We start from the raw sequence: 26,159 nt of genomic DNA, 5'->3' as shown, positions 1-26,159 counted from the left end.
CCAGACAGCTACATCTGAAGAACGCTATTGGTTTTGATCTCACACCACCTCAATATCGGGGAAAAACCTCACCCTAAAGACTGATATCATGAGATAGCTAGAAAGAAGCGTAGGTCAAAGGCTCCTTAACATCAGAGTCTCCTTGCCATTTGCTGGGCGGAGGTAGAAATGGGTCTCTTCAAGTAAGGGAAAGAGGAAAACGAAGTACGCCAACGGGTTTCCATCCAATGGAACCTCTTCACAACAGAGAAGCTAAGCATTCAGAAATGCAAAAGATAGGAAACGGAACATGAGAGACTCCTTGCAAGTGGTGTATCTGAGAAGGGGTTCATATGGAAAGAGACGAAGAATGCACAGCACTCAGATTCCAAGAAACACCACCACCACCCTTGACCCTTCCCCCATGACCAACTCCGACCTAAAGCCTTTCTCTCCCTCTAACCTATCCCTAAAACATAACCCTCATCTAATCATATACATGTGCATTCCTAGCATCCATCCATCCACACACGAGAGAGAAAGAGGAAGACACAGACTGAATCGAGAAGGGAAAAGAGAGGGACAGAGCCAGAGAGAGACACGGAACCAGAGAGAGGAAAGGAATCGACGGTCCAGACTTTTCATCAATCTGTCTCGAAGGTAGAAGCAACGACAGCGCCCATCCACCCCAGAAGGGGGAAAAGGACGGAAGGTTTGGAGAGGAAAAGACAAGAACGCAGGGAGCCCTTAGAAGCTCAGCCACCCGCAGAAGCCGAGCTGGGACACTTGAATAGAATCTCAATGGAAACAGAGGACCAGAAAGTTGGCTACTCTTTTCTATAAGAGAGGGAGACCTTCGAGTCTTCCTTTCGGTCCTCCAACTTGGATGCGGGGTCTCAAAACAGTCAGGAGGGGGAGTGCCTTTTCCTGGGTACCACGGCGCATCCAGGCCTCGTTCTGCCCCATTCTGTGCTGTGTCAGCCCTGGATGGAGTCTTTCTTTCTGAAGTCTCAGCGCACAAGCTCCACGTGATATCGGCCCCAGGTGGAAAGGCATGGAGCTGCTCGTAGGCCGACAGAACTAGGAAGCAGATGGGAGAATGACCCCCACTCTGCAGATGGAGAGACTGGGGAAACCCTGAGGGGCATGCGCTTGTCCAGGGCCACACCACTTATGAGAAGAAGGAGCCTGGTCTGAGAGCAGCGGGGTCCTCGGAGCTCAGGCCCTGGCTGCACCCAGGCCTCCCCAGGGCTGTGGGCTGGGCAGTGTGGCTGTCACTGTGCCTGCACATGGCCTAAGGGGGGTGGTCGAGCAGTCAGAAACCCAGAGATTCCCTTGGGAAGCTTTGGGGAAGGGACCTCAGCACGAACCCCAGGAAATGATGTCACCTGCCGGCAACAGAACCCAACAGAACCCGCAACCCGGGTATCCAGGCCTCCAGAGCGGAGAGGAGCCCCCAGCCAGATCACTTGCTGCCAGGATGTTCTGCTGTTTGCCCCTGCCCAGAGGCCGGGGCCTCAGGAGAGCTCACAGGCAGTGTGCGTGGGCACCCTGTCAACGTTGGCTCAGGGCACCCCCGAGAGGCCTCTGGCCCTTTGCCCGGAGAAACAGAAAGGTAACACGGGGAGCCCCAGGCCGTGCCAGGCCACCTCTCCCATGCCACCCGGAAACACCGGGTCCTTTGCCTGTGTGTGTGGCTGCGGGTTTCTCGGGGTGTGTCTCCCTCAAGGAAGCCCAGGCGGATGTGGGGTCAGAAGCCGACGGGCAAGTTGTGTCCACACCCCAGGGGAGAGCAGGCTGGCTGGGATGGGGAGAGTGCGGGCAGCGCCGGCCGCCCAGGCTGGCCTCACACCCTCAGGTGGGTCTCTTTCCTCCCGGGTGGGGATCTGAGCAGACACACGTCTCTGACCCTTCTGGGAAGAGAAGTTCGAGCAGGCAGAAGCAGCGGCTCCACTGGCCAGGCCCAGCTCGGAAAACTCCCAGCACGGCTGGCTGACGGTCACTGTCGTTGCAGAGCTTCCCACGTGATGAGGCCGAGGACGGGGACACCCCGTCCACCTCCCGGAGGGAGGGGTCGGAGCACCACCCCCCCGCCCCTGAGGCCCAGTGCAGGCTCCAGGTGAGCGTGCCCACGGAGGCATCAGCCCCACCGGGGGCGAAGCGGAGGCGGGGAAGGCCTGCTGCCGAGACACCGCCCAGGATACACCCGGCGGCCCAGTCTGAGGCTGCCACGGAGCTCAGCACACCCGGCTCCGACCCGGAGTCCCGAGAACCCCGGCCTCTGAGGCAGCAGGAGGACCTGGAGCCCAGCACGCCAGAGCACAGAGGTGAGGACGCTGGGGCTGGTGCACGGGAGTGTGTGGGGAGGGGGTGCTGAGCTACACAGGGACGAGTCCCCGAAAGATGCTGCTGGGCCTACAGCAAGCGCTGGCCTCACACCCCCACCCCCATCTTGCACACTTCAGTCCCAAAAGACATCCGACCCTGGGTATTCTTTGGGAATCTCTTGGAAGCTTTCTGTCCCGGGATACGCACATGCCAAGGCTGGCCTGTGGGCAAACTTTGCTTCTCCCCCAGCTCTAGCACTGGCCTCCAACTGGAACCAGGCTCCACTTCCCAGACCTGTCCCTACAGAGGTGGTGGCTCCAGGTGCAGGACCCAGGGATCCACCGAGGGCAGATGGAGAACCGAGACTTGCCCTCGCAGAGACACCAGGCCAGCTGGGTTCTGGCCAGCACACCGGGCAGATCGGATCTCCGTGCCTGCAGGACCCCCAGCCCCAGGCACTGATGTCCCACCCCCTCAGCCAGAACCTCCACCTCCACGTGCACCTGTACCTGCTCGGGCTTTGGCAGGAGAACCCGAGGCAGAGGAGGAGTCACCGCCTCGGCAGGGAGAGCCTGCCCTGGCTCCCGCGCAACACCCAGACGCCGACGATGACTCACCCGCCCCTGCAGGAAGAACGAGCCCCCGCTCTGGACAGAGACCCAGAGCCCTTGCCGGAAACACCACGTCCAGGGGAGCGGTCGGCTCTGCCGCCTCCATCCCTGTCGGCTCACCGTGGACGCCGTCAACTCGGTCTGCCCCCAGGGGACATGGAGTTCCTTTCCCCTGAACTGCTTTGCATTTGGTTTGTTTCCACCTTACTGGTGATGTTTTACTTTTTGTATGGTTTCGTGTATTTTTGTTGGTTAAGTTGGGATTAGTAAACTTTTTCATCATTGTTGCAATTTGGGAACACTGTTGTGTGACTCTGGTGATACTGTGTTACCATCACCACTTTGTGGTTTCAGACCCGTTTGATCTTTATGCCCCACCCCCCAACAAAGCCTGGATTCAAGGCAAGCACGCCCTGTTCATCCCTCCCCCCGATCCTGAACACAATTTCAACTTTTCTTTCTGCATTCCTTCCTATATTCTTGGTGTCCCCAATCAATGACTCTCAGTGAAATGACTGAAGGAGTTTCTTTCGGACTCTCCACCTACTGTAAGACTCCATTGGAGAGTTCTCATTTTTATGTCATTTGAACTAGCCTTTGATAGCTGACAGGACGGTGTACGTCCTTTCAAGATATCATGTGCCAAACGAAGCCCTTTTGGCAAATGCCATCATTATCTCCAGGCAGGCATTGCTCTTTGAAGGGTGACATCTCAGCCAGAAGGCAGAGGCTGAGCTCCTCTTGTTGCACCAGCTCCCAAAAGAAGCCAAGAAAGGGAGCTGGAACAACAAACCACCCCAACGCCCAGGAAAGCGTTCTTCACGACAGAAGGCTAGAAAATGACCCAACAACCTTGTGGCCCAGAACCCCTCTAGAAAAATCACTGTTCCATAAAAAAGAGAAACACGTGGGAAGTTCCAAGGAGAGGCAATGCCCATGGCCAGTGTACTTTAGAGACGGCCTGACCGCTCCGGGGAAGACACGCACCGACGGAACCCCTTGGGAAACAGCAGTGAGAGTCCTCACCGTCGTAAGGGTTTCCTCTGGGGACAACCTGCCCTGGGCACCACATGGGGGAGCAGACCGGCTTCTCTTCCTCTGCCCCCACACCATTCACTCATGAAGGCAGCTCAGGTGTTCTCATGCCCTGCCTGCCTGCCTGCCTGCCTGCCTGGCTCATCCGTGAGCTGTGACCACCTCCAGGGCAGGACTCCACCTTCTCCTCTCTGTGTACCGTGAATCTGCACACAGTGGGCTTTCAGAACCTTAGGAGACTTGAGCCATTCCCACTCGAGCCAGAACCCTCCCCAGGAAGGAAAACGGCTGTGGAGTCATTTTGGCCCCTGCACTGGTTCCGAAAGCCTGGCGGCTCCTACAGCCTCTACGGTGTGAAGAGGGAGGTCCCTTTTGACAGAGCTTTCCGGCTGTCAGATCTAAGCTGTTGTTTCACTGTCAGCTGTGTCTCTTCCGTTGCAGCCAGGTGGGCCACGCTGCTCCAAAGGGGCTCACAAGCTGAGTGGCAAGGGAGGTATTGAGAGGACAGGGATGGCTACAACGTGCTGCAAACTGAGTGAGGGTCCCCACAATCCTCAGCAAAGGTCTGTGGTGTGCAAGTGGGGAGTAGAGGGCCCCCAAGTTCCAAAGGAAGGGAGGTACTCGGGAGCTAAAGCCCTTGGCTGCTGTGGTAGCAGCTGCAGATGGCAGCTCGTCCACAGTGCACTTCGAATGAGGTCATATGAGCGGGACTCTGGAAATGGCTCCGAAATCAAGAGAAAGGGGTCAGGGTATGTGGGAATCCGGCGGGGGTGGGGGGTGGATGAAGGAAGGTGTCCTTCCTCTCTCCAGTGCAATTTGGTTTGGTGAGTCTCAAAGCTACCAGATGGCACTTCCCAAGTCAGGCCCCCGCAGGAATCAGGGTGGGCTGCGTGCCTCGGCCCCTGCCACAGGGACAAGCCACACCAGTGGCCTCCCTGAGCTCCAATGGCCGGATCTGGGGGTTCTGTCTGGGTGCACACCTCCTTGCTGTGGCCAAGTTCCCCCCTTCTCTGAGCACCAGCTTCATCCTCTCGAATGAGGACATCGATTGCTACCTTGGCACGTTACTCTCTTCATCCTGTGAAGACTCATTAGGCTTATCCTACAATTACTAGCTGGCCCGAAGAGATATCTCCTGAATCCAGATTAAGCTGGAGTCTCCCAGGCTCATCTGGCATGTCTTCCCTGAAGTCTGCCAAAACCCACACCCTTGCATTTCCAGGGACTCCCCTTAGCCAGCTGGGCAGAAAACCCAGCATGGTTCAAACAAGCTGACAGACAAGCGGGAGAGGACTCACGGGCAGACGGCCTCCCTCAGGTCTCGGGTGGAGCTCTGGGACCACAGCAGCAGCGGGCCATCCCAGCGCCTTGGGCTCAGCAGCGCCCTCATTCTCAGGCCGGCGGCTCTGCCCTGAGGGGAGCAGGAAGGTCACCAACTGCCGCAGGCGGACCTCAAGCCCCTCCCACTGCTGGAGCCTGACCTCCCCCGGCCCCACCCCTTCCCCTACCCCAGCAGGACGAGAGCTCGTCTTCCCCTGGCTTCCAACGTGAGGCCCGGCCCTGGGCCCCGATTGGGCACTGCCCCAGTCCGGAGCCAATCACAGTGGCCAGGGAGGTGGAACGCACCGATTGGCCAGGGCCAGGTCATGTGACCATACTCCCCAGGAAACTCAAATATTACCAAGATTCCCTAACAAACCAATGAACAAAATTATCCAGTAAAGGCAAACCGTACATTTTAATGAGGCCAATGTCACAGAAAAAAAAAAAATCCTTCACAATGAACTGCTCAAGGAAGCTACTAAATAAGCTTTCAGAAAAGTGAAGTCGTTTTTTTTTTTTTTTTTTTTAATAGGGTGACGGAGAGCTATACCTTTCCCATCTATGTGAATTTAGGTTTAAACTAGATTTCCCTCGGCTATTATATAAGACAAAAAACCCCACATCACCCCCTTTCACTCCCCCCACCCCCAAAAAGTGTTTTAGTCTATTGAATTTTTGTGTCCTCAGTTGTGTCTGATTCACGGCAACTCACGAACTCCACACAGCCAGGCTCTTCCGTCCATGGAATTCAGGGCAATTTTTTCTGTCACAGCAAATGCCCACCCTGGGTGATCCAAAGGCAAGGGCTCAGAGGCTCCTGAGAGACTAACTCCTTTCAGCTGAGCACAGAGCTGGCTCCTCACTGGGATGCCTGTGGCCTGGGGCTCCCAGAGGGGAGAGCAGCACTCGCCCCACCGTGTGGTCACTGCTGGAAGTGCAGGCAGCTCCTCACTCCCCCTTGACAGTGTCCCTGAGGGCAGAACAGTGTGAATCTACTCAAGGTGGAAACGCAAACTCCGATGCAACCAAACTTCCCACAAGGTCTCCAAAACCACTCAGGAACAGGGAATTGGAAACTGCAGGGCATGACATGAATGGAGATGGAGACTTGACACCTTACACCGAGTTCACTTCCAGTTATCCCTAGACAAAGTTTCCATGAAAACTTGTCACAAATCTAGAAGAGCAATGAGCAGAAACCAGACATGTGCTTTGAGTCTTCACACACAAAACGAAAAGGCAGCTCACAAAACAACCCAGAGAATACAGTGGACTTTGCAAAATCAAAGATATCTACTGTGGGAAAGACCTCATTACAAAAGCAAAAGACAGGTCATACATCGCGAGACGAATGAGTGGAAACACAAAGCTTCTCAAGGATGTGTCTCCAAACAGAAAAAGAACACCAACACGACAAGCCTGTGAAAACTAGGGAAAGGTCTGAAGGGACAGCAGACTGAGGAAGACACACACAGAGTATCCCGGATGATGTCCAGCACTGAGGGCCTGGAGAAACAACAGTCTAGTTGCACTCCCTCAGGCCTGTGTGACCCTGGATGAGGCCTCTGTTTCCCGGTGGCTCTGAGAGATGGACAGGGAGGAAGGGGAAGAGAAATCACTTGCATTTCTAATACTCACAGCAAAGTCTTCCAATGAGAAGGGAATTATCACCCCCACTGACAATGCCATTCACTGAAGTGATACCCACGAGTCCATCTAACCCAGAAGGGAAGGAAGGACCTGTCCTGACAAAACGGCGAGAGATGGAAGAAGGAAGATCAAGCCCACACCAACCACTGGAAAGAGAAGCTGTGCTCAGGGCTTGAAAGAATTCCTATTGGGAAAATGATGTCACAGCCCCACAAGGCAATCCACAGCTTCGATGCTATTCCTCCCAAAAGGCCAATGCATTTTCGCACCGAACAAAGAATTGCAAAAGGGGTACGGAAACAGAAAAGAGCCTAAATTGTCAATACAATCCGACGAAAAAGCCCCGATACGGACATCCAAGGTTGTGTGAAAGGAAATTAGACGACCAAACTAGGATCCTCAGGAGAGTATCGGAGAAGGCGATGGCGACCCACTCCAGTACTCTTGCCTGGAAAATGCCATGGACGGAGGAGCCTGGTAGGCTGCAGGCCATGGGGTCGCACAGAGTCAGGCACGACTGAAGTGACTTAGCCGCAGCGGCAGCAGCAGGACAGTATGCTATTGGGAATACAACAACACACACAGATCCAGATCGATGGAATAAAGTTGAGGGTCCAGAAACAAACCCCGGCATCCATGGTCAACTCATCTCTGACACAGAAGGGGAGAATATCCAAATGGGAACAAGAAAGCCTCTTCAATAAATGTCCATGGGAAAACCAGACAGCTACATCTGAAGAACGCTATTGGTTTTGATCTCACACCACCTCAATATCGGGGAAAAACCTCACCCTAAAGACTGATATCATGAGATAGCTAGAAAGAAGCGTAGGTCAAAGGCTCCTTAACATCAGAGTCTCCTTGCCATTTGCTGGGCGGAGGTAGAAATGGGTCTCTTCAAGTAAGGGAAAGAGGAAAACGAAGTACGCCAACGGGTTTCCATCCAATGGAACCTCTTCACAACAGAGAAGCTAAGCATTCAGAAATGCAAAAGATAGGAAACGGAACATGAGAGACTCCTTGCAAGTGGTGTATCTGAGAAGGGGTTCATATGGAAAGAGACGAAGAATGCACAGCACTCAGATTCCAAGAAACACCACCACCACCCTTGACCCTTCCCCCATGACCAACTCCGACCTAAAGCCTTTCTCTCCCTCTAACCTATCCCTAAAACATAACCCTCATCTAATCATATACATGTGCATTCCTAGCATCCATCCATCCACACACGAGAGAGAAAGAGGAAGACACAGACTGAATCGAGAAGGGAAAAGAGAGGGACAGAGCCAGAGAGAGACACGGAACCAGAGAGAGGAAAGGAATCGACGGTCCAGACTTTTCATCAATCTGTCTCGAAGGTAGAAGCAACGACAGCGCCCATCCACCCCAGAAGGGGGAAAAGGACGGAAGGTTTGGAGAGGAAAAGACAAGAACGCAGGGAGCCCTTAGAAGCTCAGCCACCCGCAGAAGCCGAGCTGGGACACTTGAACAGAATCTCAATGGAAACAGAGGACCAGAAAGTTGGCTACTCTTTTCTATAAGAGAGGGAGACCTTCGAGTCTTCCTTTCGGTCCTCCAACTTGGATGCGGGGTCTCAAAACAGTCAGGAGGGGGAGTGCCTTTTCCTGGGTACCACGGCGCATCCAGGCCTCGTTCTGCCCCATTCTGTGCTGTGTCAGCCCTGGATGGAGTCTTTCTTTCTGAAGTCTCAGCGCACAAGCTCCACGTGATATCGGCCCCAGGTGGAAAGGCATGGAGCTGCTCGTAGGCCGACAGAACTAGGAAGCAGATGGGAGAATGACCCCCACTCTGCAGATGGAGAGACTGGGGAAACCCTGAGGGGCATACGCTTGTCCAGGGCCACACCACTTATGAGAAGAAGGAGCCTGGTCTGAGAGCAGCGGGGTCCTCGGAGCTCAGGCCCTGGCTGCACCCAGGCCTCCCCAGGGCTGTGGGCTGGGCAGTGTGGCTGTCACTGTGCCTGCACATGGCCTAAGGGGGGTGGTCGAGCAGTCAGAAACCCAGAGATTCCCTTGGGAAGCTTTGGGGAAGGGACCTCAGCACGAACCCCAGGAAATGATGTCACCTGCCGGCAACAGAACCCAACAGAACCCGCAACCCGGGTATCCAGGCCTCCAGAGCGGAGAGGAGCCCCCAGCCAGATCACTTGCTGCCAGGATGTTCTGCTGTTTGCCCCTGCCCAGAGGCCAGGGCCTCAGGAGAGCTCACAGGCAGTGTGCGTGGGCACCCTGTCAACGTTGGCTCAGGGCACCCCCGAGAGGCCTCTGGCCCTTTGCCCGGAGAAACAGAAAGGTAACACGGGGAGCCCCAGGCCGGGCCAGCCCACCTCTCCCATGCCACCCGGAAACACCGGGTCCTTTGCCTGTGTGTGTGGATGCGGGTTTCTCGGGGTGTGTCTCCCTCAAGGAAGCCCAGGCGGATGTGGGGTCAGAAGCCGACGGGCAAGTTGTGTCCACACCCCAGGGGAGAGCAGGCTGGCTGGGATGGGGAGAGTGCGGGCAGCGCCGGCCGCCCAGGCTGGCCTCACACCCTCAGGTGGGTCTCTTTCCTCCCGGGTGGGGATCTGAGCAGACACACGTCTCTGACCCTTCTGGGAAGAGAAGTTCGAGCAGGCAGAAGCAGCGGCTCCACTGGCCAGGCCCAGCTCGGAAAACTCCCAGCACGGCTGGCTGACGGTCACTGTCGTTGCAGAGCTTCCCACGTGATGAGGCCGAGGACGGGGACACCCCGTCCACCTCCCGGAGGGAGGGGTCGGAGCACCACCCCCCCGCCCCTGAGGCCCAGTGCAGGCTCCAGGTGAGCGTGCCCACGGAGGCATCAGCCCCACCGGGGGCGAAGCGGAGGCGGGGAAGGCCTGCTGCCGAGACACCGCCCAGGATACACCCGGCGGCCCAGTCTGAGGCTGCCACGGAGCTCAGCACACCCGGCTCCGACCCGGAGTCCCGAGAACCCCGGCCTCTGAGGCAGCAGGAGGACCTGGAGCCCAGCACGCCAGAGCACAGAGGTGAGGACGCTGGGGCTGGTGCACGGGAGTGTGTGGGGAGGGGGTGCTGAGCTACACAGGGACGAGTCCCCGAAAGATGCTGCTGGGCCTGCAGGAAGCGCTGGCCTCACACCCCCACCCCCATCTTGCACACTTCAGTCCCAAAAGACATCCGACCCTGGGTATTCTTTGGGAATCTCTTGGAAGCTTTCTGTCCCGGGATACGCACATGCCAAGGCTGGCCTGTGGGCAAACTTTGCTTCTCCCCCAGCTCTAGCACTGGCCTCCAACTGGAACCAGGCTCCACTTCCCAGACCTGTCCCTACAGAGGTGGTGGCTCCAGGTGCAGGACCCAGGGATCCACCGAGGGCAGATGGAGAACCGAGACTTGCCCTCGCAGAGACACCAGGCCAGCTGGGTTCTGGCCAGCACACCGGGCAGATCGGATCTCCGTGCCTGCAGGACCCCCAGCCCCAGGCACTGATGTCCCACCCCCTCAGCCAGAACCTCCACCTCCACGTGCACCTGTACCTGCTCGGGCTTTGGCAGGAGAACCCGAGGCAGAGGAGGAGTCACCGCCTCGGCAGGGAGAGCCTGCCCTGGCTCCCGCGCAACACCCAGACGCCGACGATGACTCACCCGCCCCTGCAGGAAGAACGAGCCCCCGCTCTGGACAGAGACCCAGAGCCCTTGCCGGAAACACCACGTCCAGGGGAGCGGTCGGCTCTGCCGCCTCCATCCCTGTCGGCTCACCGTGGACGCCGTCAACTCGGTCTGCCCCCAGGGGACATGGAGTTCCTTTCCCCTGAACTGCTTTGCATTTGGTTTGTTTCCACCTTACTGGTGATGTTTTACTTTTTGTATGGTTTCGTGTATTTTTGTTGGTTAAGTTGGGATTAGTAAACTTTTTCATCATTGTTGCAATTTGGGAACACTGTTGTGTGACTCTGGTGATACTGTGTTACCATCACCACTTTGTGGTTTCAGACCCGTTTGATCTTTATGCCCCACCCCCCAACAAAGCCTGGATTCAAGGCAAGCACGCCCTGTTCATCCCTCCCCCCCGATCCTGAACACAATTTCAACTTTTCTTTCTGCATTCCTTCCTATATTCTTGGTGTCCCCAATCAATGACTCTCAGTGAAATGACTGAAGGAGTTTCTTTCGGACTCTCCACCTACTGTAAGACTCCATTGGAGAGTTCTCATTTTTATGTCATTTGAACTAGCCTTTGATAGCTGACAGGACGGTGTACGTCCTTTCAAGATATCATGTGCCAAACGAAGCCCTTTTGGCAAATGCCATCATTATCTCCAGGCAGGCATTGCTGTTTGAAGGGTGACATCTCAGCCAGAAGGCAGAGGCTGAGCTCCTCTTGTTGCACCAGCTCCCAAAAGAAGCCAAGAAAGGGAGCTGGAACAACAAACCACCCCAACGCCCAGGAAAGCGTTCTTCACGACAGAAGGCTAGAAAATGACCCAACAACCTTGTGGCCCAGAACCCCTCTAGAAAAATCACTGTTCCATAAAAAAGAGAAACACGTGGGAAGTTCCAAGGAGAGGCAATGCCCATGGCCAGTGTACTTTAGAGATGGCCTGACCGCTCCGGGGAAGACACGCACCGACGGAACCCCTTGGGAAACAGCAGTGAGAGTCCTCACCGTCGTAAGGGTTTCCTCTGGGGACAACCTGCCCTGGGCACCACATGGGGGAGCAGACCGGCTTCTCTTCCTCTGCCCCCACACCATTCACTCATGAAGGCAGCTCAGGTGTTCTCATGCCCTGCCTGCCTGCCTGCCTGCCTGCCTGGCTCATCCGTGAGCTGTGACCACCTCCAGGGCAGGACTCCACCTTCTCCTCTCTGTGTACCGTGAATCTGCACACAGTGGGCTTTCAGAACCTTAGGAGACTTGAGCCATTCCCACTCGAGCCAGAACCCTCCCCAGGAAGGAAAACGGCTGTGGAGTCATTTTGGCCCCTGCACTGGTTCCGAAAGCCTGGCGGCTCCTACAGCCTCTACGGTGTGAAGAGGGAGGTCCCTTTTGACAGAGCTTTCCGGCTGTCAGATCTAAGCTGTTGTTTCACTGTCAGCTGTGTCTCTTCCGTTACAGCCAGGTGGGCCACGCTGCTCCAAAGGGGCTCACAAGCTGAGTGGCAAGGGAGGTATTGAGAGGACAGGGATGGCTACAACGTGCTGCAAACTGAGTGAGGGTCCCCACAATCCTCAGCAAAGGTCTGTGGTGTGCAAGTGGGGAGTAGAGGGCCCCCAAGTTCCAAAGGAAGGGAGGTACTCGGGAGCTAAAGCCCTTGGCTGCTGTGGTAGCAGCTGCAGATGGCAGCTCGTCCACAGTGCACTTCGAATGAGGTCATATGAGCGGGACTCTGGAAATGGCTCCAAAATCAAGAGAAAGGGGTCAGGGTATGTGGGAATCCGGCGGGGGTGGGGGGTGGATGAAGGAAGGTGTCCTTCCTCTCTCCAGTGCAATTTGGTTTGGTGAGTCTCAAAGCTACCAGATGGCACTTCCCAAGTCAGGCCCCCGCAGGAATCAGGGTGGGCTGCGTGCCTCGGCCCCTGCCACAGGGACAAGCCACACCAGTGGCCTCCCTGAGCTCCAATGGCCGGATCTGGGGCTTCTGTCTGGGTGCACACCTCCTTGCTGTGGCCAAGTTCCCCCCTTCTCTGAGCACCAGCTTCATCCTCTCGAATGAGGACATCGATTGCTACCTTGGCACGTTACTCTCTTCATCCTGTGAAGACTCATTAGGCTTATCCTACAATTACTAGCTGGCCCGAAGAGATATCTCCTGAATCCAGATTAAGCTGGAGTCTCCCAGGCTCATCTGGCATGTCTTCCCTGAAGTCTGCCAAAACCCACACCCTTGCATTTCCAGGGACTCCCCTTAGCCAGCTGGGCAGAAAACCCAGCATGGTTCAAACAAGCTGACAGACAAGCGGGAGAGGACTCACGGGCAGACGGCCTCCCTCAGGTCTCGGGTGGAGCTCTGGGACCACAGCAGCAGCGGGCCATCCCAGCGCCTTGGGCTCAGCAGCGCCCTCATTCTCAGGCCGGCGGCTCTGCCCTGAGGGGAGCAGGAAGGTCACCAACTGCCGCAGGCGGACCTCAAGCCCCTCCCACTGCTGGAGCCTGACCTCCCCCGGCCCCACCCCTTCCCCTACCCCAGCAGGACGAGAGCTCGTCTTCCCCTGGCTTCCAACGTGAGGCCCGGCCCTGGGCCCCGATTGGGCACTGCCCCAGTCCGGAGCCAATCACAGTGGCCAGGGAGGTGGAACGCACCGATTGGCCAGGGCCAGGTCATGTGACCATACTCCCCAGGAAACTCAAATATTACCAAGATTCCCTAACAAACCAATGAACAAAATTATCCAGTAAAGGCAAACCGTACATTTTAATGAGGCCAATGTCACAGAAAAAAAAAAAAAATCCTTCACAATGAACTGCTCAAGGAAGCTACTAAATAAGCTTTCAGAAAAGTGAAGTCGTTTTTTTTTTTTTTTTTTTTAATAGGGTGACGGAGAGCTATACCTTTCCCATCTATGTGAATTTAGGTTTAAACTAGATTTCCCTCGGCTATTATATAAGACAAAAAACCCCACATCACCCCCTTTCACTCCCCCCACCCCCAAAAAGTGTTTTAGTCTATTGAATTTTTGTGTCCTCAGTTGTGTCTGATTCACGGCAACTCACGAACTCCACACAGCCAGGCTCTTCCGTCCATGGAATTCAGGGCAATTTTTTCTGTCACAGCAAATGCCCACCCTGGGTGATCCAAAGGCAAGGGCTCAGAGGCTCCTGAGAGACTAACTCCTTTCAGCTGAGCACAGAGCTGGCTCCTCACTGGGATGCCTGTGGCCTGGGGCTCCCAGAGGGGAGAGCAGCACTCGCCCCACCGTGTGGTCACTGCTGGAAGTGCAGGCAGCTCCTCACTCCCCCTTGACAGTGTCCCTGAGGGCAGAACAGTGTGAATCTACTCAAGGTGGAAACGCAAACTCCGATGCAACCAAACTTCCCACAAGGTCTCCAAAACCACTCAGGAACAGGGAATTGGAAACTGCAGGGCATGACATGAATGGAGATGGAGACTTGACACCTTACACCGAGTTCACTTCCAGTTATCCCTAGACAAAGTTTCCATGAAAACTTGTCACAAATCTAGAAGAGCAATGAGCAGAAACCGGACATGTGCTTTGAGTCTTCACACACAAAACGAAAAGGCAGCTCACAAAACAACCCAGAGAATACAGTGGACTTTGCAAAATCAAAGATATCTACTGTGGGAAAGACCTCATTACAAAAGCAAAAGACAGGTCATACATCGCGAGACGAATGAGTGGAAACACAAAGCTTCTCAAGGATGTGTCTCCAAACAGACAAAGAACACCAACACGACAAGCCTGTGAAAACTAGGGAAAGGTCTGAAGGGACAGCAGACTGAGGAAGACACACACAGAGTATCCCGGATGATGTCCAGCACTGAGGGCCTGGAGAAACAACAGTCTAGTTGCACTCCCTCAGGCCTGTGTGACCCTGGATGAGGCCTCTGTTTCCCGGTGGCTCTGAGAGATGGACAGGGAGGAAGGGGAAGAGAAATCACTTGCATTTCTAATACTCACAGCAAAGTCTTCCAATGAGAAGGGAATTATCACCCCCACTGACAATGCCATTCACTGAAGTGATACCCACGAGTCCATCTAACCCAGAAGGGAAGGAAGGACCTGTCCTGACAAAACGGCGAGAGATGGAAGAAGGAAGATCAAGCCCACACCAACCACTGGAAAGAGAAGCTGTGCTCAGGGCTTGAAAGAATTCCTATTGGGAAAATGATGTCACAGCCCCACAAGGCAATCCACAGCTTCGATGCTATTCCTCCCAAAAGGCCAATGCATTTTCGCACCGAACAAAGAATTGCAAAAGGGGTACGGAAACAGAAAAGAGCCTAAATTGTCAATACAATCCGACGAAAAAGCCCCGATACGGACATCCAAGGTTGTGTGAAAGGAAATTAGACGACCAAACTAGGATCCTCAGGAGAGTATCGGAGAAGGCGATGGCGACCCACTCCAGTACTCTTGCCTGGAAAATGCCATGGACGGAGGAGCCTGGTAGGCTGCAGGCCATGGGGTCGCACAGAGTCAGGCACGACTGAAGTGACTTAGCCGCAGCGGCAGCAGCAGGACAGTATGCTATTGGGAATACAACAACACACACAGATCCAGATCGATGGAATAAAGTTGAGGGTCCAGAAACAAACCCCGGCATCCATGGTCAACTCATCTCTGACACAGAAGGGGAGAATATCCAAATGGGAACAAGAAAGCCTCTTCAATAAATGTCCATGGGAAAACCAGACAGCTACATCTGAAGAACGCTATTGGTTTTGATCTCACACCACCTCAATATCGGGGAAAAACCTCACCCTAAAGACTGATATCATGAGATAGCTAGAAAGAAGCGTAGGTCAAAGGCTCCTTAACATCAGAGTCTCCTTGCCATTTGCTGGGCGGAGGTAGAAATGGGTCTCTTCAAGTAAGGGAAAGAGGAAAACGAAGTACGCCAACGGGTTTCCATCCAATGGAACCTCTTCACAACAGAGAAGCTAAGCATTCAGAAATGCAAAAGATAGGAAACGGAACATGAGAGACTCCTTGCAAGTGGTGTATCTGAGAAGGGGTTCATATGGAAAGAGACGAAGAATGCACAGCACTCAGATTCCAAGAAACACCACCACCACCCTTGACCCTTCCCCCATGACCAACTCCGACCTAAAGCCTTTCTCTCCCTCTAACCTATCCCTAAAACATAACCCTCATCTAATCATATACATGTGCATTCCTAGCATCCATCCATCCACACACGAGAGAGAAAGAGGAAGACACAGACTGAATCGAGAAGGGAAAAGAGAGGGACAGAGCCAGAGAGAGACACGGAACCAGAGAGAGGAAAGGAATCGACGGTCCAGACTTTTCATCAATCTGTCTCGAAGGTAGAAGCAACGACAGCGCCCATCCACCCCAGAAGGGGGAAAAGGACGGAAGGTTTGGAGAGGAAAAGACAAGAACGCAGGGAGCCCTTAGAAGCTCAGCCACCCGCAGAAGCCGAGCTGGGACACTTGAACAGAATCTCAATGGAAACAGAGGACCAGAAAGTTGGCTACTCTTTTCTATAAGAGAGGGAGACCTTCGAGTCTTCCTTTCGGTCCTCCAACTTGGATGCGGGGTCTCAAAACAGTCAGGAGGGGGAGTGCCTTTTCCTGGGTACCACGGCGCATCCAGGCCTCGTTCTGCCCCATTCTGTGCTGTGTCAGCCCTGGATGGAGTCTTTCTTTCTGAAGTCTCAGCGCACAAGCTCCACGTGATATCGGCCCCAGGTGGAAAGGCATGGAGCTGCTCGTAGGCCGACAGAACTAGGAAGCAGATGGGAGAATGACCCCCACTCTGCAGATGGAGAGACTGGGGAAACCCTGAGGGGCATACGCTTGTCCAGGGCCACACCACTTATGAGAAGAAGGAGCCTGGTCTGAGAGCAGCGGGGTCCTCGGAGCTCAGGCCCTGGCTGCACCCAGGCCTCCCCAGGGCTGTGGGCTGGGCAGTGTGGCTGTCACTGTGCCTGCACATGGCCTAAGGGGGGTGGTCGAGCAGTCAGAAACCCAGAGATTCCCTTGGGAAGCTTTGGGGAAGGGACCTCAGCACGAACCCCAGGAAATGATGTCACCTGCCGGCAACAGAACCCAACAGAACCCGCAACCCGGGTATCCAGGCCTCCAGAGCGGAGAGGAGCCCCCAGCCAGATCACTTGCTGCCAGGATGTTCTGCTGTTTGCCCCTGCCCAGAGGCCGGGGCCTCAGGAGAGCTCACAGGCAGTGTGCGTGGGCACCCTGTCAACGTTGGCTCAGGGCACCCCCGAGAGGCCTCTGGCCCTTTGCCCGGAGAAACAGAAAGGTAACACGGGGAGCCCCAGGCCGGGCCAGCCCACCTCTCCCATGCCACCCGGAAACACCGGGTCCTTTGCCTGTGTGTGTGGATGCGGGTTTCTCGGGGTGTGTCTCCCTCAAGGAAGCCCAGGCGGATGTGGGGTCAGAAGCCGACGGGCAAGTTGTGTCCACACCCCAGGGGAGAGCAGGCTGGCTGGGATGGGGAGAGTGCGGGCAGCGCCGGCCGCCCAGGCTGGCCTCACACCCTCAGGTGGGTCTCTTTCCTCCCGGGTGGGGATCTGAGCAGACACACGTCTCTGACCCTTCTGGGAAGAGAAGTTCGAGCAGGCAGAAGCAGCGGCTCCACTGGCCAGGCCCAGCTCGGAAAACTCCCAGCACGGCTGGCTGACGGTCACTGTCGTTGCAGAGCTTCCCACGTGATGAGGCCGAGGACGGGGACACCCCGTCCACCTCCCGGAGGGAGGGGTCGGAGCACCACCCCCCCGCCCCTGAGGCCCAGTGCAGGCTCCAGGTGAGCGTGCCCACGGAGGCATCAGCCCCACCGGGGGCGAAGCGGAGGCGGGGAAGGCCTGCTGCCGAGACACCGCCCAGGATACACCCGGCGGCCCAGTCTGAGGCTGCCACGGAGCTCAGCACACCCGGCTCCGACCCGGAGTCCCGAGAACCCCGGCCTCTGAGGCAGCAGGAGGACCTGGAGCCCAGCACGCCAGAGCACAGAGGTGAGGACGCTGGGGCTGGTGCACGGGAGTGTGTGGGGAGGGGGTGCTGAGCTACACAGGGACGAGTCCCCGAAAGATGCTGCTGGGCCTACAGCAAGCGCTGGCCTCACACCCCCACCCCCATCTTGCACACTTCAGTCCCAAAAGACATCCGACCCTGGGTATTCTTTGGGAATCTCTTGGAAGCTTTCTGTCCCGGGATACGCACATGCCAAGGCTGGCCTGTGGGCAAACTTTGCTTCTCCCCCAGCTCTAGCACTGGCCTCCAACTGGAACCAGGCTCCACTTCCCAGACCTGTCCCTACAGAGGTGGTGGCTCCAGGTGCAGGACCCAGGGATCCACCGAGGGCAGATGGAGAACCGAGACTTGCCCTCGCAGAGACACCAGGCCAGCTGGGTTCTGGCCAGCACACCGGGCAGATCGGATCTCCGTGCCTGCAGGACCCCCAGCCCCAGGCACTGATGTCCCACCCCCTCAGCCAGAACCTCCACCTCCACGTGCACCTGTACCTGCTCGGGCTTTGGCAGGAGAACCCGAGGCAGAGGAGGAGTCACCGCCTCGGCAGGGAGAGCCTGCCCTGGCTCCCGCGCAACACCCAGACGCCGACGATGACTCACCCGCCCCTGCAGGAAGAACGAGCCCCCGCTCTGGACAGAGACCCAGAGCCCTTGCCGGAAACACCACGTCCAGGGGAGCGGTCGGCTCTGCCGCCTCCATCCCTGTCGGCTCACCGTGGACGCCGTCAACTCGGTCTGCCCCCAGGGGACATGGAGTTCCTTTCCCCTGAACTGCTTTGCATTTGGTTTGTTTCCACCTTACTGGTGATGTTTTACTTTTTGTATGGTTTCGTGTATTTTTGTTGGTTAAGTTGGGATTAGTAAACTTTTTCATCATTGTTGCAATTTGGGAACACTGTTGTGTGACTCTGGTGATACTGTGTTACCATCACCACTTTGTGGTTTCAGACCCGTTTGATCTTTATGCCCCACCCCCCAACAAAGCCTGGATTCAAGGCAAGCACGCCCTGTTCATCCCTCCCCCCCGATCCTGAACACAATTTCAACTTTTCTTTCTGCATTCCTTCCTATATTCTTGGTGTCCCCAATCAATGACTCTCAGTGAAATGACTGAAGGAGTTTCTTTCGGACTCTCCACCTACTGTAAGACTCCATTGGAGAGTTCTCATTTTTATGTCATTTGAACTAGCCTTTGATAGCTGACAGGACGGTGTACGTCCTTTCAAGATATCATGTGCCAAACGAAGCCCTTTTGGCAAATGCCATCATTATCTCCAGGCAGGCATTGCTGTTTGAAGGGTGACATCTCAGCCAGAAGGCAGAGGCTGAGCTCCTCTTGTTGCACCAGCTCCCAAAAGAAGCCAAGAAAGGGAGCTGGAACAACAAACCACCCCAACGCCCAGGAAAGCGTTCTTCACGACAGAAGGCTAGAAAATGACCCAACAACCTTGTGGCCCAGAACCCCTCTAGAAAAATCACTGTTCCATAAAAAAGAGAAACACGTGGGAAGTTCCAAGGAGAGGCAATGCCCATGGCCAGTGTACTTTAGAGATGGCCTGACCGCTCCGGGGAAGACACGCACCGACGGAACCCCTTGGGAAACAGCAGTGAGAGTCCTCACCGTCGTAAGGGTTTCCTCTGGGGACAACCTGCCCTGGGTACCACATGGGGGAGCAGACCGGCTTCTCTTCCTCTGCCCCCACACCATTCACTCATGAAGGCAGCTCAGGTGTTCTCATGCCCTGCCTGCCTGCCTGCCTGCCTGCCTGGCTCATCCGTGAGCTGTGACCACCTCCAGGGCAGGACTCCACCTTCTCCTCTCTGTGTACCGTGAATCTGCACACAGTGGGCTTTCAGAACCTTAGGAGACTTGAGCCATTCCCACTCGAGCCAGAACCCTCCCCAGGAAGGAAAACGGCTGTGGAGTCATTTTGGCCCCTGCACTGGTTCCGAAAGCCTGGCGGCTCCTACAGCCTCTACGGTGTGAAGAGGGAGGTCCCTTTTGACAGAGCTTTCCGGCTGTCAGATCTAAGCTGTTGTTTCACTGTCAGCTGTGTCTCTTCCGTTGCAGCCAGGTGGGCCACGCTGCTCCAAAGGGGCTCACAAGCTGAGTGGCAAGGGAGGTATTGAGAGGACAGGGATGGCTACAACGTGCTGCAAACTGAGTGAGGGTCCCCACAATCCTCAGCAAAGGTCTGTGGTGTGCAAGTGGGGAGTAGAGGGCCCCCAAGTTCCAAAGGAAGGGAGGTACTCGGGAGCTAAAGCCCTTGGCTGCTGTGGTAGCAGCTGCAGATGGCAGCTCGTCCACAGTGCACTTCGAATGAGGTCATATGAGCGGGACTCTGGAAATGGCTCCAAAATCAAGAGAAAGGGGTCAGGGTATGTGGGAATCCGGCGGGGGTGGGGGGTGGATGAAGGAAGGTGTCCTTCCTCTCTCCAGTGCAATTTGGTTTGGTGAGTCTCAAAGCTACCAGATGGCACTTCCCAAGTCAGGCCCCCGCAGGAATCAGGGTGGGCTGCGTGCCTCGGCCCCTGCCACAGGGACAAGCCACACCAGTGGCCTCCCTGAGCTCCAATGGCCGGATCTGGGGCTTCTGTCTGGGTGCACACCTCCTTGCTGTGGCCAAGTTCCCCCCTTCTCTGAGCACCAGCTTCATCCTCTCGAATGAGGACATCGATTGCTACCTTGGCACGTTACTCTCTTCATCCTGTGAAGACTCATTAGGCTTATCCTACAATTACTAGCTGGCCCGAAGAGATATCTCCTGAATCCAGATTAAGCTGGAGTCTCCCAGGCTCATCTGGCATGTCTTCCCTGAAGTCTGCCAAAACCCACACCCTTGCATTTCCAGGGACTCCCCTTAGCCAGCTGGGCAGAAAACCCAGCATGGTTCAAACAAGCTGACAGACAAGCGGGAGAGGACTCACGGGCAGACGGCCTCCCTCAGGTCTCGGGTGGAGCTCTGGGACCACAGCAGCAGCGGGCCATCCCAGCGCCTTGGGCTCAGCAGCGCCCTCATTCTCAGGCCGGCGGCTCTGCCCTGAGGGGAGCAGGAAGGTCACCAACTGCCGCAGGCGGACCTCAAGCCCCTCCCACTGCTGGAGCCTGACCTCCCCCGGCCCCACCCCTTCCCCTACCCCAGCAGGACGAGAGCTCGTCTTCCCCTGGCTTCCAACGTGAGGCCCGGCCCTGGGCCCCGATTGGGCACTGCCCCAGTCCGGAGCCAATCACAGTGGCCAGGGAGGTGGAACGCACCGATTGGCCAGGGCCAGGTCATGTGACCATACTCCCCAGGAAACTCAAATATTACCAAGATTCCCTAACAAACCAATGAACAAAATTATCCAGTAAAGGCAAACCGTACATTTTAATGAGGCCAATGTCACAGAAAAAAAAAAAAAATCCTTCACAATGAACTGCTCAAGGAAGCTACTAAATAAGCTTTCAGAAAAGTGAAGTCGTTTTTTTTTTTTTTTTTTTTTAATAGGGTGACGGAGAGCTATACCTTTCCCATCTATGTGAATTTAGGTTTAAACTAGATTTCCCTCGGCTATTATATAAGACAAAAAACCCCACATCACCCCCTTTCACTCCCCCCACCCCCAAAAAGTGTTTTAGTCTATTGAATTTTTGTGTCCTCAGTTGTGTCTGATTCACGGCAACTCACGAACTCCACACAGCCAGGCTCTTCCGTCCATGGAATTCAGGGCAATTTTTTCTGTCACAGCAAATGCCCACCCTGGGTGATCCAAAGGCAAGGGCTCAGAGGCTCCTGAGAGACTAACTCCTTTCAGCTGAGCACAGAGCTGGCTCCTCACTGGGATGCCTGTGGCCTGGGGCTCCCAGAGGGGAGAGCAGCACTCGCCCCACCGTGTGGTCACTGCTGGAAGTGCAGGCAGCTCCTCACTCCCCCTTGACAGTGTCCCTGAGGGCAGAACAGTGTGAATCTACTCAAGGTGGAAACGCAAACTCCGATGCAACCAAACTTCCCACAAGGTCTCCAAAACCACTCAGGAACAGGGAATTGGAAACTGCAGGGCATGACATGAATGGAGATGGAGACTTGACACCTTACACCGAGTTCACTTCCAGTTATCCCTAGACAAAGTTTCCATGAAAACTTGTCACAAATCTAGAAGAGCAATGAGCAGAAACCGGACATGTGCTTTGAGTCTTCACACACAAAACGAAAAGGCAGCTCACAAAACAACCCAGAGAATACAGTGGACTTTGCAAAATCAAAGATATCTACTGTGGGAAAGACCTCATTACAAAAGCAAAAGACAGGTCATACATCGCGAGACGAATGAGTGGAAACACAAAGCTTCTCAAGGATGTGTCTCCAAACAGACAAAGAACACCAACACGACAAGCCTGTGAAAACTAGGGAAAGGTCTGAAGGGACAGCAGACTGAGGAAGACACACACAGAGTATCCCGGATGATGTCCAGCACTGAGGGCCTGGAGAAACAACAGTCTAGTTGCACTCCCTCAGGCCTGTGTGACCCTGGATGAGGCCTCTGTTTCCCGGTGGCTCTGAGAGATGGACAGGGAGGAAGGGGAAGAGAAATCACTTGCATTTCTAATACTCACAGCAAAGTCTTCCAATGAGAAGGGAATTATCACCCCCACTGACAATGCCATTCACTGAAGTGATACCCACGAGTCCATCTAACCCAGAAGGGAAGGAAGGACCTGTCCTGACAAAACGGCGAGAGATGGAAGAAGGAAGATCAAGCCCACACCAACCACTGGAAAGAGAAGCTGTGCTCAGGGCTTGAAAGAATTCCTATTGGGAAAATGATGTCACAGCCCCACAAGGCAATCCACAGCTTCGATGCTATTCCTCCCAAAAGGCCAATGCATTTTCGCACCGAACAAAGAATTGCAAAAGGGGTACGGAAACAGAAAAGAGCCTAAATTGTCAATACAATCCGACGAAAAAGCCCCGATACGGACATCCAAGGTTGTGTGAAAGGAAATTAGACGACCAAACTAGGATCCTCAGGAGAGTATCGGAGAAGGCGATGGCGACCCACTCCAGTACTCTTGCCTGGAAAATGCCATGGACGGAGGAGCCTGGTAGGCTGCAGGCCATGGGGTCGCACAGAGTCAGGCACGACTGAAGTGACTTAGCCGCAGCGGCAGCAGCAGGACAGTATGCTATTGGGAATACAACAACACACACAGATCCAGATCGATGGAATAAAGTTGAGGGTCCAGAAACAAACCCCGGCATCCATGGTCAACTCATCTCTGACACAGAAGGGGAGAATATCCAAATGGGAACAAGAAAGCCTCTTCAATAAATGTCCATGGGAAAACCAGACAGCTACATCTGAAGAACGCTATTGGTTTTGATCTCACACCACCTCAATATCGGGGAAAAACCTCACCCTAAAGACTGATATCATGAGATAGCTAGAAAGAAGCGTAGGTCAAAGGCTCCTTAACATCAGAGTCTCCTTGCCATTTGCTGGGCGGAGGTAGAAATGGGTCTCTTCAAGTAAGGGAAAGAGGAAAACGAAGTACGCCAACGGGTTTCCATCCAATGGAACCTCTTCACAACAGAGAAGCTAAGCATTCAGAAATGCAAAAGATAGGAAACGGAACATGAGAGACTCCTTGCAAGTGGTGTATCTGAGAAGGGGTTCATATGGAAAGAGACGAAGAATGCACAGCACTCAGATTCCAAGAAACACCACCACCACCCTTGACCCTTCCCCCATGACCAACTCCGACCTAAAGCCTTTCTCTCCCTCTAACCTATCCCTAAAACATAACCCTCATCTAATCATATACATGTGCATTCCTAGCATCCATCCATCCACACACGAGAGAGAAAGAGGAAGACACAGACTGAATCGAGAAGGGAAAAGAGAGGGACAGAGCCAGAGAGAGACACGGAACCAGAGAGAGGAAAGGAATCGACGGTCCAGACTTTTCATCAATCTGTCTCGAAGGTAGAAGCAACGACAGCGCCCATCCACCCCAGAAGGGGGAAAAGGACGGAAGGTTTGGAGAGGAAAAGACAAGAACGCAGGGAGCCCTTAGAAGCTCAGCCACCCGCAGAAGCCGAGCTGGGACACTTGAACAGAATCTCAATGGAAACAGAGGACCAGAAAGTTGGCTACTCTTTTCTATAAGAGAGGGAGACCTTCGAGTCTTCCTTTCGGTCCTCCAACTTGGATGCGGGGTCTCAAAACAGTCAGGAGGGGGAGTGCCTTTTCCTGGGTACCACGGCGCATCCAGGCCTCGTTCTGCCCCATTCTGTGCTGTGTCAGCCCTGGATGGAGTCTTTCTTTCTGAAGTCTCAGCGCACAAGCTCCACGTGATATCGGCCCCAGGTGGAAAGGCATGGAGCTGCTCGTAGGCCGACAGAACTAGGAAGCAGATGGGAGAATGACCCCCACTCTGCAGATGGAGAGACTGGGGAAACCCTGAGGGGCATACGCTTGTCCAGGGCCACACCACTTATGAGAAGAAGGAGCCTGGTCTGAGAGCAGCGGGGTCCTCGGAGCTCAGGCCCTGGCTGCACCCAGGCCTCCCCAGGGCTGTGGGCTGGGCAGTGTGGCTGTCACTGTGCCTGCACATGGCCTAAGGGGGGTGGTCGAGCAGTCAGAAACCCAGAGATTCCCTTGGGAAGCTTTGGGGAAGGGACCTCAGCACGAACCCCAGGAAATGATGTCACCTGCCGGCAACAGAACCCAACAGAACCCGCAACCCGGGTATCCAGGCCTCCAGAGCGGAGAGGAGCCCCCAGCCAGATCACTTGCTGCCAGGATGTTCTGCTGTTTGCCCCTGCCCAGAGGCCGGGGCCTCAGGAGAGCTCACAGGCAGTGTGCGTGGGCACCCTGTCAACGTTGGCTCAGGGCACCCCCGAGAGGCCTCTGGCCCTTTGCCCGGAGAAACAGAAAGGTAACACGGGGAGCCCCAGGCCGGGCCAGCCCACCTCTCCCATGCCACCCGGAAACACCGGGTCCTTTGCCTGTGTGTGTGGATGCGGGTTTCTCGGGGTGTGTCTCCCTCAAGGAAGCCCAGGCGGATGTGGGGTCAGAAGCCGACGGGCAAGTTGTGTCCACACCCCAGGGGAGAGCAGGCTGGCTGGGATGGGGAGAGTGCGGGCAGCGCCGGCCGCCCAGGCTGGCCTCACACCCTCAGGTGGGTCTCTTTCCTCCCGGGTGGGGATCTGAGCAGACACACGTCTCTGACCCTTCTGGGAAGAGAAGTTCGAGCAGGCAGAAGCAGCGGCTCCACTGGCCAGGCCCAGCTCGGAAAACTCCCAGCACGGCTGGCTGACGGTCACTGTCGTTGCAGAGCTTCCCACGTGATGAGGCCGAGGACGGGGACACCCCGTCCACCTCCCGGAGGGAGGGGTCGGAGCACCACCCCCCCGCCCCTGAGGCCCAGTGCAGGCTCCAGGTGAGCGTGCCCACGGAGGCATCAGCCCCACCGGGGGCGAAGCGGAGGCGGGGAAGGCCTGCTGCCGAGACACCGCCCAGGATACACCCGGCGGCCCAGTCTGAGGCTGCCACGGAGCTCAGCACACCCGGCTCCGACCCGGAGTCCCGAGAACCCCGGCCTCTGAGGCAGCAGGAGGACCTGGAGCCCAGCACGCCAGAGCACAGAGGTGAGGACGCTGGGGCTGGTGCACGGGAGTGTGTGGGGAGGGGGTGCTGAGCTACACAGGGACGAGTCCCCGAAAGATGCTGCTGGGCCTACAGCAAGCGCTGGCCTCACACCCCCACCCCCATCTTGCACACTTCAGTCCCAAAAGACATCCGACCCTGGGTATTCTTTGGGAATCTCTTGGAAGCTTTCTGTCCCGGGATACGCACATGCCAAGGCTGGCCTGTGGGCAAACTTTGCTTCTCCCCCAGCTCTAGCACTGGCCTCCAACTGGAACCAGGCTCCACTTCCCAGACCTGTCCCTACAGAGGTGGTGGCTCCAGGTGCAGGACCCAGGGATCCACCGAGGGCAGATGGAGAACCGAGACTTGCCCTCGCAGAGACACCAGGCCAGCTGGGTTCTGGCCAGCACACCGGGCAGATCGGATCTCCGTGCCTGCAGGACCCCCAGCCCCAGGCACTGATGTCCCACCCCCTCAGCCAGAACCTCCACCTCCACGTGCACCTGTACCTGCTCGGGCTTTGGCAGGAGAACCCGAGGCAGAGGAGGAGTCACCGCCTCGGCAGGGAGAGCCTGCCCTGGCTCCCGCGCAACACCCAGACGCCGACGATGACTCACCCGCCCCTGCAGGAAGAACGAGCCCCCGCTCTGGACAGAGACCCAGAGCCCTTGCCGGAAACACCACGTCCAGGGGAGCGGTCGGCTCTGCCGCCTCCATCCCTGTCGGCTCACCGTGGACGCCGTCAACTCGGTCTGCCCCCAGGGGACATGGAGTTCCTTTCCCCTGAACTGCTTTGCATTTGGTTTGTTTCCACCTTACTGGTGATGTTTTACTTTTTGTATGGTTTCGTGTATTTTTGTTGGTTAAGTTGGGATTAGTAAACTTTTTCATCATTGTTGCAATTTGGGAA

At 55.6% G+C, this 26,159-nt stretch overlaps 3 protein-coding genes and 1 long non-coding RNA gene across 4 annotated transcripts; all 4 read left to right on the top strand.

Moving 5' to 3' along the window:
• Positions 1-1,385: 1,385 nt before the first annotated feature.
• Positions 1,386-3,307, top strand: LOC145529965 (uncharacterized). The gene is made up of 3 exons (XM_081550740.1): positions 1,386-1,594; positions 1,994-2,306; positions 2,557-3,307. Exons 1-3 carry the CDS (start codon positions 1,460-1,462, stop codon positions 3,183-3,185), a joined length of 1,077 nt encoding a protein of 358 aa, XP_081406866.1. The 5' UTR covers positions 1,386-1,459; the 3' UTR covers positions 3,186-3,307.
• Positions 3,308-9,063: 5,756 nt separating this feature from the next.
• LOC145530015 (uncharacterized) lies at positions 9,064-10,862 on the top strand. Its single transcript, XR_014071413.1, has 2 exons — positions 9,064-9,951; positions 10,202-10,862. It is a non-coding gene; the product is annotated as an uncharacterized LOC145530015 (long non-coding RNA).
• A 2,575-nt stretch (positions 10,863-13,437) lies between these two features.
• On the top strand, positions 13,438-18,600 carry LOC145529890 (uncharacterized). The gene is made up of 3 exons (XM_081550652.1): positions 13,438-16,887; positions 17,287-17,599; positions 17,850-18,600. The coding sequence occupies exons 1-3, from the start codon at positions 16,651-16,653 to the stop codon at positions 18,476-18,478; spliced, it is 1,179 nt and encodes a 392-aa protein (XP_081406778.1). The 5' UTR covers positions 13,438-16,650; the 3' UTR covers positions 18,479-18,600.
• Positions 18,601-21,085: 2,485 nt separating this feature from the next.
• On the top strand, positions 21,086-26,159 carry LOC145529855 (uncharacterized). Its single transcript, XM_081550618.1, has 3 exons — positions 21,086-24,536; positions 24,936-25,248; positions 25,499-26,159. Exons 1-3 carry the CDS (start codon positions 24,300-24,302, stop codon positions 26,125-26,127), a joined length of 1,179 nt encoding a protein of 392 aa, XP_081406744.1. The 5' UTR covers positions 21,086-24,299; the 3' UTR covers positions 26,128-26,159.

Source organism: Giraffa tippelskirchi, chromosome 12, assembly GCF_054371585.1.
Source record: "Giraffa tippelskirchi isolate mGirTip1 chromosome 12, T2T-mGirTip1v1.2.pri, whole genome shotgun sequence".
NCBI lineage: Eukaryota > Metazoa > Chordata > Mammalia > Artiodactyla > Giraffidae > Giraffa > Giraffa tippelskirchi.
This window is presented reverse-complemented; position numbering and strand designations above follow the sequence as displayed.

Coding starts and splice junctions, on each gene's coding strand:
- LOC145529965 (XM_081550740.1), top strand. CDS start 1,460: ATGTTCTGCTGTTTGCCCCTGCCCAGAGGCCGGGGCCTCAGGAGAGCT. Junction 1,595..1,993: donor TTGCCCGGAGAAACAGAAAG/GTAACACGGGGA, acceptor CTGTCGTTGCAG/AGCTTCCCACGTGATGAGGC. Junction 2,307..2,556: donor CAGCACGCCAGAGCACAGAG/GTGAGGACGCTG, acceptor CTTCTCCCCCAG/CTCTAGCACTGGCCTCCAAC.
- LOC145529890 (XM_081550652.1), top strand. CDS start 16,651: ATGATGTCACCTGCCGGCAACAGAACCCAACAGAACCCGCAACCCGGG. Junction 16,888..17,286: donor TTGCCCGGAGAAACAGAAAG/GTAACACGGGGA, acceptor CTGTCGTTGCAG/AGCTTCCCACGTGATGAGGC. Junction 17,600..17,849: donor CAGCACGCCAGAGCACAGAG/GTGAGGACGCTG, acceptor CTTCTCCCCCAG/CTCTAGCACTGGCCTCCAAC.
- LOC145529855 (XM_081550618.1), top strand. CDS start 24,300: ATGATGTCACCTGCCGGCAACAGAACCCAACAGAACCCGCAACCCGGG. Junction 24,537..24,935: donor TTGCCCGGAGAAACAGAAAG/GTAACACGGGGA, acceptor CTGTCGTTGCAG/AGCTTCCCACGTGATGAGGC. Junction 25,249..25,498: donor CAGCACGCCAGAGCACAGAG/GTGAGGACGCTG, acceptor CTTCTCCCCCAG/CTCTAGCACTGGCCTCCAAC.